Consider the following 15131-nt stretch of genomic DNA (forward strand, 5'->3'; position numbering starts at 1 on the left):
ACTTCTAAATCCCAAACAATTCGATTGCGAGTCAGTACACATAGATTTAAGGTCATTTCTTCAATTTGCTCTCCACATCTAAGTTCATAGCCTTCGCGGTAGCTTCATCGATATTATCTATCAAATAAAAGGTTTGCTTCGGAAGGCTGTCTAATTTTTCGGAAATAATTACTATATATATATATATATTAATTTTCTAAAAAGTAGCTACTTAAGTTAACTTACAAATGAATTCAAACATAATTTTTTTGTGGTTATGAAGCACTCACCATAATGATTATATTTTCAAAATTTCAGCTCATTTGAAAACCTCTAACATAGATAAAAATTGTTGTCATCTTTAAAAAGAAATCTAACTGTCCATAAATGTTGAATTTTTATAACTGGTTTTTGCCAATGTTAGATGTTTCTAAATGAGCCAAATTTTTTTAGAGATGATCTTAATATTGAGTATATCATATCCACAAAAAAATAGGTTTAAATTTATTTTGTAGGTAAAGTTTTACTTACATACTTATTTTAAAGTTAACTTAAGTAGCTACTTTTAAGAAAAAGACTATATATATATATATATATATATATATATATATATATATATATATATGAAGGGGTTCTAGGAACATATTTTATCTTGACATGTAAACAAACTCAAAATCGTTAGGACATTTATAAGTTTCGGATTAGGCTAATATTTTATAGATATGATCTCCTAACTATTATAAACATTGTCACAAATAATCAAAAAAATCAAAAATTTCTAAACTTGTCAAATATAGTATAAAAAATGGTGACAATGAACGGTCTACAATTAGTCAAATTTTGTAAATTGTTAGCTACATTTGGTAAGTTTGGAATTTTTTGATTATTTGTGACAATGTTTAGAATAGTTAGGAGATCTTATCTACAAAATATTAGCCTAATCCGAAACTTATAAATACCCTAACGATTTTGAATTTGTTTACATGTCAAGATAAAATATGTCCCTAGAACCCTCCCATATATATAGCAGAGAGAGTTGTCTTGGAAACATTTTTTAAACCCGTTTTGCCTCGTGAAAACGCATGGCGGGTCGTTTTTCAACTTGCCGATAAAAGTTCCGAAATATCATACTCTTTTCAGAAACACGTGGCACTCAGAGAAAAAAAAATGTATTGTGCTACATATTTACAACGGTCAAATTCCAGTTTGAATTCCAAAAGAGAGTGAGTAACTGAGAAATGAGGAAGAAGAAGAAATGAAAATTTAAGGCAAACCCAAATTTCAAACTCCAATCAAATAAAGCTGGACTTTATGCATGTTATCTTTTGTCTTCATTGTGCCCTAGATTTAAAGGGCACACTTATATTGGGTAATTTATTTACCATTCTCTTTAATTTGTTTAGGGGTTTGATTCATTATGGCTAAAGTTTCATTCTTTGATTGGTTTTAACTTGTGTTTGCTATCTATATGTTGGGAATTTGATGAGTTATTGATAAACATAAACGATGGATGTATAAGGTCAACCAATTCAATTTATGGAAACCATTTGGTAGAATGTTGTAGCTTGGACGTTTTATTTGAGCTAAGTCAATTCGAAGGATCACGGAATTGATTTGTAGGTAGGATGTATGATATCGTATCCATAAGGAAAAGGAGAGGGTGAAGGGTGGATGGAAAGATTTAGAGAAAGGGCTGGAGATATTTTAATGTATATACTATATAGTAACATTGACGTTGTCATTAGTGATAATGGTTTTTTGTTCTTAAAATGGACTAGAAGAGGATTAAGTGAGAATTTCTAGAAAAATTTCATCTGTTTTAGAAATTCAACTGAGTGCGTGAGCTCACTTACTTCTGTTAAGATGATATAGTAAATTAGCTCACTTATTAGTCACTGATTTCTGTCTTATCTTTTGAGTTTGTAACTTAACATGCAGAGTCGGATTTATTTATTTGAACTATTTAAATCTGGATAAATTTTAAGTAGACGGAGTAAAGATTCATATTCATGAAAAATAAAAAGAACATACAAGCATAAGGAAGTACTTGCAATTTACTCATTGGTTTAGTTGACTTTATCAGTCTTTTGATTCTTCATTTGGTCCTTAAGGATGTGGAATCTCTGGGAGAAGCATTGCCTACTGTGACAATGCATATACTGGTTTCGAATATAATAGATGATACATGTGATATTTATTTAACAATCAATTGATTCTTTTGATATTGCTATTTGTTTTAGCGTAGAACCAAATTAATAGACAATATACTGGAACATACTATGTTGTGTGCATAGGCGCACCACCCCACTTTAATGGCTGGGAAGCACCTTGTCACCTTGGGCTATAATATCTTTGATGGTTTTCACTTCTTTGCTATCCTATAACTCAATTACATTGTTGGAGTAAATAGAAACAGGAAAGAACTTCATCAGTATTTATGATTAATGGAAATTGTTGTTACTGCAGGTTCACAGTTAATCCTCGCCACCGGATCAGGCAGCATAATGGTAAATCACATCTGGTGCACGGCGTACAAAGTCAAAGCGCCCATGGGAAATGATATTGTGTGTATATGGCTTCCCGACTAATGTATCTGCACTTCAGGTATGTGTTCCATGTAAGTTATGTTTTTATCTTATTCCTTTGTGTTTGTCTTGCTCAGCTGGGACATTCTGAATAGTTCTGAAGAATATAAAGATATTAAAATGAATTTGTGGTTTGATTAATGAGTTCTGGAGAAGAAATTAGACAAGGGTGGGGGACACTCCATTTACTCCATTGACTTATTTTCCCTACAGACATTATTTTAATCAAACCTTTTGAAAATGAGGAAAGTTTTAGTTTTATTTTAAAAAGCTTGTAATAGTTTTAATGGAGGAACACTTGTTTCTTCTAGAAAATGGTTCCATTTCCTCTCGAATGTTTGTCCTTGAAGGAATGAAGCATTAGACATTATCTTTATATTGCATCTGCATCCTATTGTGAAGTTAGAATTTGAACCCTTGGATAAGATTAAGGCCAAACTATTTTTATTTTATTTTTTAAAAGAAAAGAAAACGGACTCCAATCTTTTGGTTTCCAATGGACAAAGAATAGAAAGAATATAAAGATATTCCAAATCTCTATTTTTGTATTAAGTGCATGTTTTCAACTTAATGTCTTTCTTAATGTTTATGTAGGAAGGAAAAATTAATGAATTCATCTTTAGTTTAGTTTCATCCCAACTCATGGTGGTGGGGAGTGGGGGGTCCATTTAGAGAGTTCAAACCTCTCATGGGGGCCCTTTAAGGAATGAAACATTAGACATTATCTTTATATTGCATCAGATCCTATTGTGAAGTTAGAATTTGAACCCTTGGATAAGATTCTCGGGCCAAACTATTTTTTTTTATTTTTTAAAGAAAACAAAACTCCAATGGACTCAAATGGAAGAGTTAATTCTACTTTACCTTTGAAGACCCCTATTTTATTTTCTTTTTATTTATTTGAACCCTTGGATAACAATATTTAATATTTTCTCGTATTTGATTTGTATTTTTGTAAGGTCAATGTACTAGTATGTGGGTTTGACTTTCGATAGTAAGAGAAAGGAGGGAATACCAAATAATAATTTCGAATAATGTTAATATAGGAAACTAGTATTTGAATTTTGAATGTTGGGTATAGTTTATCTTTAATTTTTGGAAAGTTTTAAATAAAAAGGAAACAAGATATTAACCTAAGGAACATAATATATATAATACTTTTAATAGAAATAATATTCCATAGTTATGATATAAGAATATTTAGTAAAATTGGAAGTTAAGCAAAATATAGGGTGTCTTCGGAGAAACTAGTTTTTCCCAAAAACCACAAACAACACACACCAGCAAAAACGAAGAAGAACCGGTGGATTTTTGTGAGCTAGCTGGGATTGGTTCACGTTGTTGTATTCGATATTTCTTTTTGCTAATAACACAGGAGGTGAGTAGTTAGTTTTCTTTTCTCATATATACACACAGATAACCTTACTGTAGAAACACGTTTCGTTCATTTTTCATGCCTGCTCATTTCTGTTCAACCATGGTTCTTCTCTGTAAGGTTTAAACTCATTAGATTTGTTATTTGTTAGGACTGTCAACACCCTTAGGTGGTTGCAAAGGGAGGCGCGAGCCCCCAAACCTCCTCCCTATAAAAATTTCATTACTGCGATACTGAGGGTTGGATTTTTTATGTAATTTCGTTGTTGTGAACTGTTTTGTTTGTGTTGCGGGTTGTTGGTTTAATGAAGGGTGGTAGTGGGGAGTTTGTGGGGGGTTAAAAGCTCCAAGAACATTAATGGTGGTCGGATCTAAGAGTTTAGAGGTGATTTCGAAAACTGAAAATTTGGGATTTCTTGGTGTAGTAAAGTTGTGGAGTTTTTCACCCTTAACAATTTCGGTTGGTTATTTTTGGGTGGTGTGTGAAGGATTTTTGGGTGGCTGGAAGCTAGCGGCTGGTGCTGCGAAGGGGATGACCATGAGAGCGATCTAGTGCTCCCAGTTGGTGTGTAACATTTTGTTAGACCTGTGAATAGTTAGTTGGACCGGACCATAGCAGTTTTTGGGCCGGTTTAAAATGTTTGTGTGGGCTGGTCCCTAGAATGTTAAGTGGACCGGATAGTATTCTTACTATTCTAGGATCTGTTGAGTTTAGATAAATTTCAAGTTGGGACAAATCAGTTTATGGGCCGGGTTAAACCAGGTCAGTTTTGCCCAGCCACTTAGGACCATGGTTTGAACTCTTTTTAAATATTGGTTTGGGTGAAGACCGGTTGGGATGACTACCGGTTAGGACCGTTGACTGTTGACTTTTTCCAAAATGTTATAAATTGAATTTTATGGACCAATCCGATGATAGGATGTTGGTGACACTTGTATAAACTTGTTTGTCAGTATCTAATATAGATTTGACGTTGATCTTGGTGTGATATTGACACGTGAAGAGAGGGAATTTTAAGATGCATAGATGTATACCTTTGAATAAATTACATAACGAAAATCCTAGAACCTAGCAACCACAACTCGTGATTTGCCTTGTGTAGGGCGTGTGCAATTTGATTGGCCCTTCTAGCGTTTCAGTAAATCTGAATGGCCCTTCTGGCGTAGCCGAATAGTGGCTTGATTATATCGTTTGCCGCCCTTCGGGCGTAGCCGAATAGTGGCTTGATTATCTCGTTTGCCAAACTTTAGAACGAGACGTGCGTTACTTTTATGCTAAATAGTGGCATTACTCACATAATGGCTTCCATGTGAGGGTTACCTAGTATGCGATATCCCGCTTCGGGTAATTATGCACGGAGTGGTCCAGTATGTGAAGGGAGGCATGTGGATGTACATGTTCGGCGTTGGGTAGCGATTGTAGTAGCCAGGAAAACTAGGTAAAACATAGAGACGACGTGTTATTAGGGACACTTGATAAATGTTACTGATATGATATTTTTTCCTTCGGTGTGGTTAGTGATTTAAGACTTTCAAGTTAAGTTTCAATTTATGTTATGATTATTACAAATTGCTTTGCAGGAGAGTGGGTTAAACTAATTATTTTTGCAGAGAGGACCCACTCTACGATAGAGTATGCATAAAGGTAAGTACTAGGATACCATCCGTTTGATTTCCTCTTAGTTAGAAGCTAAGGTGCCTTTATGAAGGAACTGACTACCTTAAGCTAAAGAATGAAATTTTAGGTATATCTAAATGGTTTTTCTAAGGCTACTCATACCAGCATTATTTATAATGTTGACCCAATTTGCTTGTTTGCTAATCGGGTGTGTTCTTATATGAACATAGTCGATCAGCCTGGACAGGGTTAGCTGATGTTCGAGAAGGTGGCGTGCTGCTCGTGATTGATGTTAGCATTTATTTTTAATAAGATGTCGTTTCATTTTTCCTCAGAGATGTAGTGGAATTTGTTGGGGACATATATTTAATTTATTTTTTCCGAATTCTTAAGTGCAGAAGTTTGTAACTTAATTTTGATCACAAGTTTTCATAATGATGAGTGGATTGTTTTGTGTATTTTATTGTTTAGTTTTTCCGCCTGGGTTATTATTCATTAGGGTTATGAAATAGATTGGATTTTGAGGTTGTTGTCACATCTCGGATATCGAGGAATTTTCTGATTTATTGAAAGTCGGGGTGTGACATCTGACTTCATGGGTCTATAATTATTTTCTGCTTGAATGACTGAGATCTCCCACTTTGTGATATATATTGTTGCTCTCCTCATTTCTTGCTCCTGAATAAAGTGTGGTCATTATCCGTTGCATGATGGACAAATGAATGTACGATTCAAGTGTTCAACATCTGTATATATATATTATAGCTCTCCCCTTATCAATTGAGGGAGAGTTTTGAGAGTGTCCACGTGGGCAAAGCTAATTACGATAAACCAGGAGAAAAAAACTGTCGCACGAAATTAAAACGAAAACCCCGTAACCTCTCTAAAACCCCAAAACCTCTTACTTTGCTCACTCATTCACTTTTGAAATCAAGAAACCTCTCTAAAACCCCAAAACCTCTTACTTTGCTCACTCATTCACTTTTGAAATCAAGAATATTTCTTAACTTTCAAATTATGGAAAAACTCAAACATAGATTTAGACAAAATACATATCCAGCTTGAATTCTTCAATTCACGGAGCCAACTCCAATTACCCACCCCTATTTATTCAAAGTAAAAAAAAGCGAAGGGTTTGGGCGTTTTAGATTTCCTCCCCATCATGCGCTAATTGAACGATCTCGAGTCCATAACGGATTGTTGATCTCCTTCAACAACCGAATTTCTAATAAGAGGTTCTTAGTTCACTTAAGATAAAGAGTTGGTGTCGCTAAAGAGAAGTCAAAACAGGATCCTGTTTTGTTGAGAGAATTACTAGATTCTAATATATATAAGGGTCTCTTTCTAAGAGGCAGCTCTCCGCTCTAATCTGTTGTTTGCACTCTCATCGTAATTCCTTATTTCACCTTCCAGTGGGATCTAAGAAACTGTCATTTCAACGACAGGCAAGCAAGGAAGAAATCCACTTTGTAAGGGGAACCTGAAAGCTGCTAGGTTAGGCTCAGTCGCCTCTCAAAGCGCCCCAGCGAGACCGACATCCCAGGACTGCAGTTAAGGCATTTCTTCGACTTGACTGGGGAAGACTTGAAAGAATGGCTTCCTCATCGACGACGGGACTGCAAGACTCTCCCACACAGAGGGAAAGAACGGATTCCAATAACATAAAAGAAAGGACAGGAATCCACTCACCTAGAGGTCAAAAGGTTAGAATACTCCAATAACAAACAAACACCAATACTGCCTAAGTTATTTACGTTTAAGTAAATAAAACAGAGTAGAGTGGGTTGCTGTGATAAGGTTAGAATTTTGCTTTTTTTTTTTTTTTTTAATTATTATTATAATTTCGGAAGTATTTACGTTTAAGTGTAGAAGTGTGTACCGATGGCTTTTGTGAAATTATCTGCCCGTAGTATGAGTACTTAATGTTCTTATATATTCGGAAGATCACAACCTTTTCTTTGTGAAAATTTTGAATGCCATGATTGAAAAGTTTGAAACAAATCATCAGGTGGTGTTAATACTTCTATACTTGAAGAAACCTCAATCATGATGTAATACTTCTATACTTTAAGTGAGCTATGATTCTTATTACAACAATGAGTATCTCTTAACTATTCTATATCAGCATGTAATTGTATGCGGCCTTACGGTACTGATGATAGATCACGAAGGTTTTCTGTCAGTACTTAAGATAACACAATATTGGGATGTGAATCCATAAGAGAAGGACATAATAGAATAGATAGGTGAGTGCGTTGAGTTCCGAAAGAAGAGCTTCTTCCGTAGGGAGAATCTATGAAAATCTAGCCGGGATGGATATAACCATACTAACAAAGGAAACAAGATAAATACCATATAATACATTCCTACCCCGCCTAATCTCTTCTAACCGAAAGAACCTTTCGTAAAAATAGAAAGCAAGGAGGAACATAGGTCCCACTTTTTTTCTTAGAGGCCGCCATACTAAACTAAAAGCACTTGAAGGAAGTTAATGGCAGTACTTACCCTAATATAGATATCTCTACTCAGCTCTTCCCCTAGCTACCATAGCGACAGGAGCTACTAGAAAGGCAGGAAAGATAAAGTGCCTTAGAGAACTGAAAGCGAGGGAAGGAAGATCAGGGGAGTAAGATACAACCAATCTTCCAAACCGGGATTTTGGTTGTCTAACTCGAGGTAAGCAACCTTCCTTAAGGATCCTAGAGTGCAGTTAAGGTCTTATGCTTAGAGTGCAGCAGCAGGAATGGTTTGTTGCAGGAGCGGTGCCTGTCTCTATCGCCTGTATGCCGCCCTCGCGATATACCGCTTTGAAAGGAAAGATAGGAACTGGTTTAGTTGAGGCAGAAACTCTGGTTGCTTTGAGCTCCCTCATTGGGAACAAAACCGACGGGCAGAGAGTTTTAACATCCTACTTTAAGTATTTGTATGTTTATTTTTCTGATTTTCAACTTTTAGGATCTTCCTGAACTCTTAAGTTAGATCTTCAATTTATAGTTTTCAAGTGCTGGGTTTTCTTTGTAAGCGAGAAACTCGAAGGTGTTCTGAATTGAGTCGATTTATGCGTCAACACCTCATACTTTGAATATTTTTCAATCTGATTTGACAGAGGTATATTGCTCGAACACACTAGGCCGCCCAGACTTCTTTGCATGCATTCATCTCTATAAATTCTAAAGAGACTCTTAAGTTTCTCAAACCGGTATCCATTCAGAAGATTAAACTGTTTAAGTGAGCTCAAAATTATAAGCATGAGGGAGTGAGGGACGTAAAATTGGTTGGAGTTTCTCTTAGCCTGTTCTGTTACAGAGTTGAATGGACTCTAAAGCTTAATGGTGTGGAGTATGAGTACATAGAAGAAGATCTAAGCAACAAGATTCCCCTGCTTATCAGTTACAATCCAATCTATAAGAAGGTCCCAGTACTGGTTTATAACCAATTCTGGCTTCCTTATTTCACCATGTGTTTTCTTTCCACCATACATGTCATCCCTGTTACCTTACAGTTGATTAGTTTCTGGTGGTCTGCGAATTACCGCAAGCACAGTCTTCGGCGCAAGCAGACCATAATCCATCTATGAAATTCAACAGCCCCGAAAGAGTAACTTTGCTGCTTCCGTGATCACTCTCTTCTTTCGCCTTAGTATCCTCTGTTTCTTTTTCTTCTTCCTCAATGTCATAGATATCATACTCCAAGAAGTTTGCTATGGCAGCTATCATTGTAGATTTACCTGTTCCCAGAGGTCCATAGTATCATCTATTTCTTTTTCTTCTTCCTCAATGTCATAGATATCATACTCCAAGAAGTTTGCTATGGAATCTATCATTGTAGATTTACCTGTTCCCAGAGGTCCATAGAGAAGATACCCCCGCTTCCATGCCTTGCCAATTTCCGCATAGTAGTCTTTCGCTTTGCTAAACATTGTAAAATCGTCAATAATTAAATTTTTTCTTCTCTGCATCCATCGCCAATGTTTGGAATGTTCTTCCTTCCAATTTTTATTTCTTCTTCTAGCTCTTCCTCCAGCTCTTCTTGAGGCTTGCCAAACCACCTGCCTTGCAAGAGTCGCAGTTATAGCACAATGTCTCTTGGTCATTATTCCACCTTTGGCAATCATATGCATATAAGTAGGGGGACGGGTGAGTGGTGACTACTGATGATTAAATTAGCATGAAATTGGCCTAAAAAACCTTATTCCTATACTGTTCGTCTGTTCCTCTAGACAATAAAGCCTACATATCTAACAAGTAATAATCAGTAATTCAGAAAATGTATATCTATTTTCTCAGAAAGTTCATTAGTCTTGGGACTCACCGATATATAAGTGTTATCAAACTTAAGTACGAAACTCTGAATACTTTCTTTGATTGCAGCTATACTCATTTGTAGTACTAGATAGATAAAATATCCTGTTCTCGATAAGATTCTAACTGAAGGTATAACATCACCTAAACATATCATGATATCAACAACTCCGCCTCCAGAGAACAGTATGTATAGAAACCTTATCGCTTTTACAGTTCAAAAGTTCATTAGTCTTGGAACTTACCAACACTATCAAACTTAAGTGACCACACTATCAAACTTAAGTAGAAAACTCTGAATACTTTCTTTGATTGCTAAAACTAAACTCATTTGTAGTTCAGCTACAAAAAAAGTGAAAAAAACCTGCTGTTTGTTGGTACCTGCTGTGTTGGTACCTGCTGTGTTAAGAGAAGAGGGATTTGAATTTAGACTCTCTCATGTCATTGGAGCAGATTGATATGACGTCCTGTACGATAAATTTACAACCCCAAGATATGAGACACTTAGGATTGGAAGGGCATCCCTGTCCACATGTGAAAATTTTGAATGCCATGATTGAAAAGTTTGAAACAAATCATCAGGTGGTGTTAATACTTCTATACTTGAAGAAACCTCAATCATGATGTAATACTTCTATACTTTAAGTGAGCTATGATTCTTATTACAACAATGAGTATCTCTTAACTATTCTATATCAGCATGTAATTGTATTTACAGTACTGATGATAGATCACTTAAGGTTTTCTGTCAGTACTTAAGATAACACAATATTGGGATGTGAATCCATAAGAGAAGGACATAATAGAATAGATAGGTGAGTGCGTTGAGTTCCGAAAGAAGAGCTTCTTCCGTAGGGAGAATCTATGAAAATCTAGCCGGGATGGATATAACCATACTAACAAAGGAAACAAGATAAATACCATATAATACATTCCTACCCCGCCTAATCTCTTCTAACCGAAAAAGAACCTTTCGTAAAAAATAGAAAGCAAGGAGGAACATAGGTCCCACTTTTTTCTTAGAGGCCGCCATACTAAACTAAAAGCACTTGAAGGAAGTTAATGGCAGTACTTACCCTAATATAGATATCTCTACTCAGCTCTTCCCCTAGCTACCATAGCGACAGGAGCTACTAGAAAGGCAGGAAAGATAAAGTGCCTTAGAGAACTGAAAGCGAGGGAAGGAAGATCAGGGAGTAAGATACAACCAATCTTCCGAAACCGGGATTTTGGTTGTCTAACTCGAGGTAAGCAACCTTCCTTAAGGATCCTAGAGTGCAGTTAAGGTCTTATGCTTAGAGTGCAGCAGCAGGAATGGTTTGTTGCAGGAGCGGTGCCTGTCTCTATCGTCTGTATGCCGTCTCGCATATACCGCTTCGAAAGGAAAGATAGGAACTGGTTTAGTTGAGGCAGAAACTCTGGTTGCTTTGAGCTCCCTCATTGGGAACAAAACCGACGGGCAGAGAGCGAACATCCTACTTTAACATTTGTATGTTTATTTTTGATTTTCAACTTTTAGGATCTTCCTGAACTCTTAAGTTAGATCTTCAATTTATAGTTTTCAAGTGTTGGGTTTTCTTTGTAAGCGAGAAACTCGAAGGTGTTCTGAATTGAGTCGATTTATGCGTCAACACCTCTTTATAGGCAGTTACATTTGAGGCAACAAAGTTCATGATATCCTCTTCATTCTCCTTTGCATTTTTGTTCATCACCACGAAGGCAACTGGTATTTCACCAGCTTTTTCATCAGGTAATCTGCATTAAATTTCAAAACCAGAACCAAGACCTCAGTTTAGGTGTACCTTAAAATGGACGAAATAAGACTCAAAAGTTGTTACTAATATAGTAAAGATCCAGTTTCATATACTTTGATACTGGGAGTCTTGGACAAGATTGAAAACTACATGATCATTATGTGGCATGCATCTTAATTATCAGTTAATATATATCAGAACTGAATTTGAGAGAAACTCGAAGGTGTTCTGAATTGAGTCGATTTATGCGTCAACACCTCTTTATAGGCAGTTACATTTGAGGCAACAAAGTTCATGATATCCTCTTCATTCTCCTTTGCATTTTTGTTCATCACCACGAAGGCAACTGGTATTTCACCAGCTTTTTCATCAGGTAATCTGCATTAAATTTCAAAACCAGAACCAAGACCTCAGTTTAGGTGTACCTTAAAATGGACGAAATAAGACTCAAAAGTTGTTACTAATATAGTAAAGATCCAGTTTCATATACTTTGATACTGGGAGTCTTGGACAAGATTGAAAACTACATGATCATTATGTAGCATGCATCTTAATTATCAGTTAATATATATCAGAACTGAATTTGAGAAGATACTAATTTTTGGTATAGGTCCACCTTCAGAGCCAATTAAAGTGTCAAAGGGAGTGCTGATGAATGAACCAAATTGGAAGATGGATCCATTGGCGGTGCAGGGATTGGGCTTGGTGAGTCCAAAGAAGGTTTACAAATTTTTGAATCAGTTACATGAGTACTTGGCTTCAGCTGGTGTGGATGGAGTTAAAGTGTATATGCAGTGTGTTTTAGAAACTCTGGGTGAAAATTTAGGTTGGAGGGTTCAGCTAACTAGACAGTATCACCAAGCTCTTGATGCATCTGTTGCTAAGAATTTTCCTGATAATGGTATCATTGCTTGCATGAGCCATAATACTGATTCAGTCTACTGCTCAAAACAGACGGCAATTGTGAGGGCATTAGATGACTTTTATCCACGTGATCCTGTATCACACATCCATCCAGTGGCAGAGTATCATGTTTCAGCAAGGGCGATCAGCGGTGGGAATATTTATGTCAGTGATGCACCTGGGAAGCATAACTTTGAGATACTAAGAAAACTGGTCTTACCTAATGGTTCAACTTTACGAGCTCGATTTCCTGGACGTCCTACTAAAGATTGCCTGTTTTCAGAAAATATTGTTAATGATTCCAGTCAAATTATGGTTATAAAATACTGTTGAGTTTGTTTTTTGGACTTTCTGACTTACATTTTGGAGTACATATGCAGGACATGCTTAGCAACAGCTGCTGCGCAATGGGATGCACCAACATACCCTGATCTTGATCCGGGCCGACTCTGGCTTCTTCGTGCTTCCAATATTAACACTGAAAAGCTTGCTCGCATTGCAGTCCGACATGGCCTTTTTCATTTTTTTAGGCACAATGCCCCTTCTCTTGATGCAAAGGTACACAAGCTAAGAATATTCTGTTGGTTTTAAACTTTAAATATTTGGTTTGATCATGCTCTGATATTCGGGCTGTATATTGTTTTGGTACCCACGGAAGAATGCCTGAATCCTGATTGAAGCAGCCTCTTGAATTGCACTTGATCTTCTTCTTGAAGCTGAACGTAATTGGGTAACGGCAGGCGCCGGCTGTCCAACTGCCATGACCGCGTCATTACAGATACCCTGCCTCATCCGTATTATCTTTAGACAAGCTACTGAGCTTTGCTTTATTATCAGCTCCATTTGATGAGTGAACAACAGCTCCAAGGAAAACTGCAATGAGAAAGAATCCAACACCAGGGAAAAGAATTTCGGCTTTATTGATGCGGTCATCTAAGAAATAGTTCAGGGTAGTGCCTGTTCCACAAATACATTTATCACCATAATCCATAAAAGAAAGTATTCAGATGAAATATATCGGTTTGTAGATGGTACACTGGTACTATACAACAGACCTATAACAACAGTTATGCTTGAGGTGACGACCTCAGTTACTGACAGTCCTACAAAAGAGATGCTATCCAAATTGTTTTTGTAGAAGGATTTAGTGCAAGGGTAGATTTCAGCACTTTTTTGAATGTTAAATTACTATGTGATTGCTGCGGCTTTGTTGTTGCCTTGATTATGAAACGTTTTGTTCGCTCGAATCATTCACAAAATCACACTCTAAACTGTCTGGATAATTGGTAAACATATTTGATCCCAAACCAAAAAGTAAGCATACCAAATTAATGGATCAAGAATTACATTTTCAAAACTTGATTATTAGATATTGTTAAACCTGCCGTTTTTTTTACAAAACAAATGAAACGAGATGCACAAACATAATCGAATATAATGCGGTAATACAATACAATCATCTATAGTTGCCATTAGAGTATCCCGTGAACAAGTTCGATAAAAAATGCATATCTATAATGGATTAGTTGATTGATATGTATTAGTTATTGGATATTGATATGGATATGGATATGGATTACTTAATAGATATGGATAATTAATTAGTTAATAGATATGGATCAACAATTAGTTAATGGATCAACAACAAAATCTATATAAAGACATCAATATTCATGAAGCATTCAACAAAACCTATTGAAACCATACCAATATAGAGATAGAAATCCTAAGAAAACACATCAATATTCAACGGCACACACCATCATCCTTCTATCGCAAGTTTTTTTTTTTCCTGACTGGGATCAAGGTTTTTCCCCGTACACCATCTTTCAAAGGACTCCAAATTCTTTCCAATGAAGGTTAGTATTTTTTCTTGTTAGTACATATTTTTGGTACATAATAAATACAAACACACTTAATCAAAGTTACTTTTAAGGTATGTTACGATGATTTAGATACTTTAATCTCTTCTTCTAAACCAATTAGACACCAACTTTCTTCCATGTGTCACATCGCACTCCATTGCCATAACAGAAGCGTTATTTCCCGTTTGGGTGGATCCCGACTCTTAAGGAACCATGAACGCTGTAAAACCATGTCAAACCAAGACCGATCAATATCCGAATCCGAACGGATTCGAACTTCTTCTAGAATAGTTTCCAGTGCTATATATAGTTTCCGGATTCGACAAACCGGCCCATTGTCGCCATCCGCTCTCTCGCCCACACATAGGATCAATGGAACCAAACTCGAGGACGTGATTGGCATAAACCCGGAGAAGAAAATAGGTGTTAGACTCCAATAAATCACATATTAGATATAATTTTATTTTCAGAGTAAAGATAGATGCATACTAAACAACTAGCTGCATACTTGGCTACTTCTTCGCCGGATTCCCAAATATGAACGGAATCAAAAGCAAGACTGCATGATAATCTGTCTAATTTCTTTGAAAGAGAGTTATTAAAACTGCTATAACAACACTTTCATGGAGTATTATGTATCGTGAGGTAAAAAGCACTACCTATTACTTACCCTCGTCGCGATGTGGCATGTGGAATGCCCTATGCTTTAGACAAACCGAAGATTTGGAACACATACACCACGCCGGGCGACA

General features: G+C 36.4%; 1 protein-coding gene and 1 long non-coding RNA gene across 4 annotated transcripts; both read left to right on the forward strand.

Annotated features, from left to right (window-relative positions):
* Nucleotides 1–1203: 1203 nt before the first annotated feature.
* LOC147481053 (uncharacterized) lies at nt 1204–6014 on the forward strand. The gene is made up of 3 exons (XR_015205579.1): nt 1204–1348; nt 2446–2583; nt 5787–6014. It is a non-coding gene; the product is annotated as an uncharacterized LOC147481053 (long non-coding RNA).
* Nucleotides 6015–7180: 1166 nt separating this feature from the next.
* LOC147481054 (putative galactinol--sucrose galactosyltransferase 6) lies at nt 7181–13737 on the forward strand. Of its 3 annotated transcripts, none has more exons than XM_086581137.1 (4): nt 7181–7259; nt 12222–12805; nt 12895–13072; nt 13173–13737. In XM_086581137.1, exons 2-3 carry the CDS (start codon nt 12263–12265, stop codon nt 12943–12945), a joined length of 594 nt encoding a protein of 197 aa, XP_086437263.1. In that variant the 5' UTR covers nt 7181–7259; nt 12222–12262; the 3' UTR covers nt 12946–13072; nt 13173–13737. The 3 variants fall into 3 exon arrangements, with proteins under 3 accessions (XP_086437263.1, XP_086437264.1, XP_086437262.1); XM_086581138.1 differs by having other exon boundaries at nt 7217–7353; XM_086581136.1 differs by lacking the exon at nt 7181–7259 and adding an exon at nt 11834–11984.
* Nucleotides 13738–15131: the final 1394 nt, after the last annotated feature.

Source organism: Coptis chinensis, chromosome 8 (genome assembly GCF_015680905.1).
Source record: "Coptis chinensis isolate HL-2020 chromosome 8, ASM1568090v1, whole genome shotgun sequence".
NCBI lineage: Eukaryota > Viridiplantae > Streptophyta > Magnoliopsida > Ranunculales > Ranunculaceae > Coptis > Coptis chinensis.

Excerpts from the sequence above, each read along its gene's own strand:
- LOC147481054 (XM_086581136.1), top strand. The coding sequence starts at position 11,906 with ATGATATCCTCTTCATTCTCCTTTGCATTTTTGTTCATCACCACGAAG. Across the intron at positions 11,985-12,221 it reads TTCACCAGCTTTTTCATCAG|GTCCACCTTCAGAGCCAATT; the intron begins GTAATCTGCATT and ends TTTTTGGTATAG. Across the intron at positions 12,806-12,894 it reads GCCTGTTTTCAGAAAATATT|GACATGCTTAGCAACAGCTG; the intron begins GTTAATGATTCC and ends GTACATATGCAG.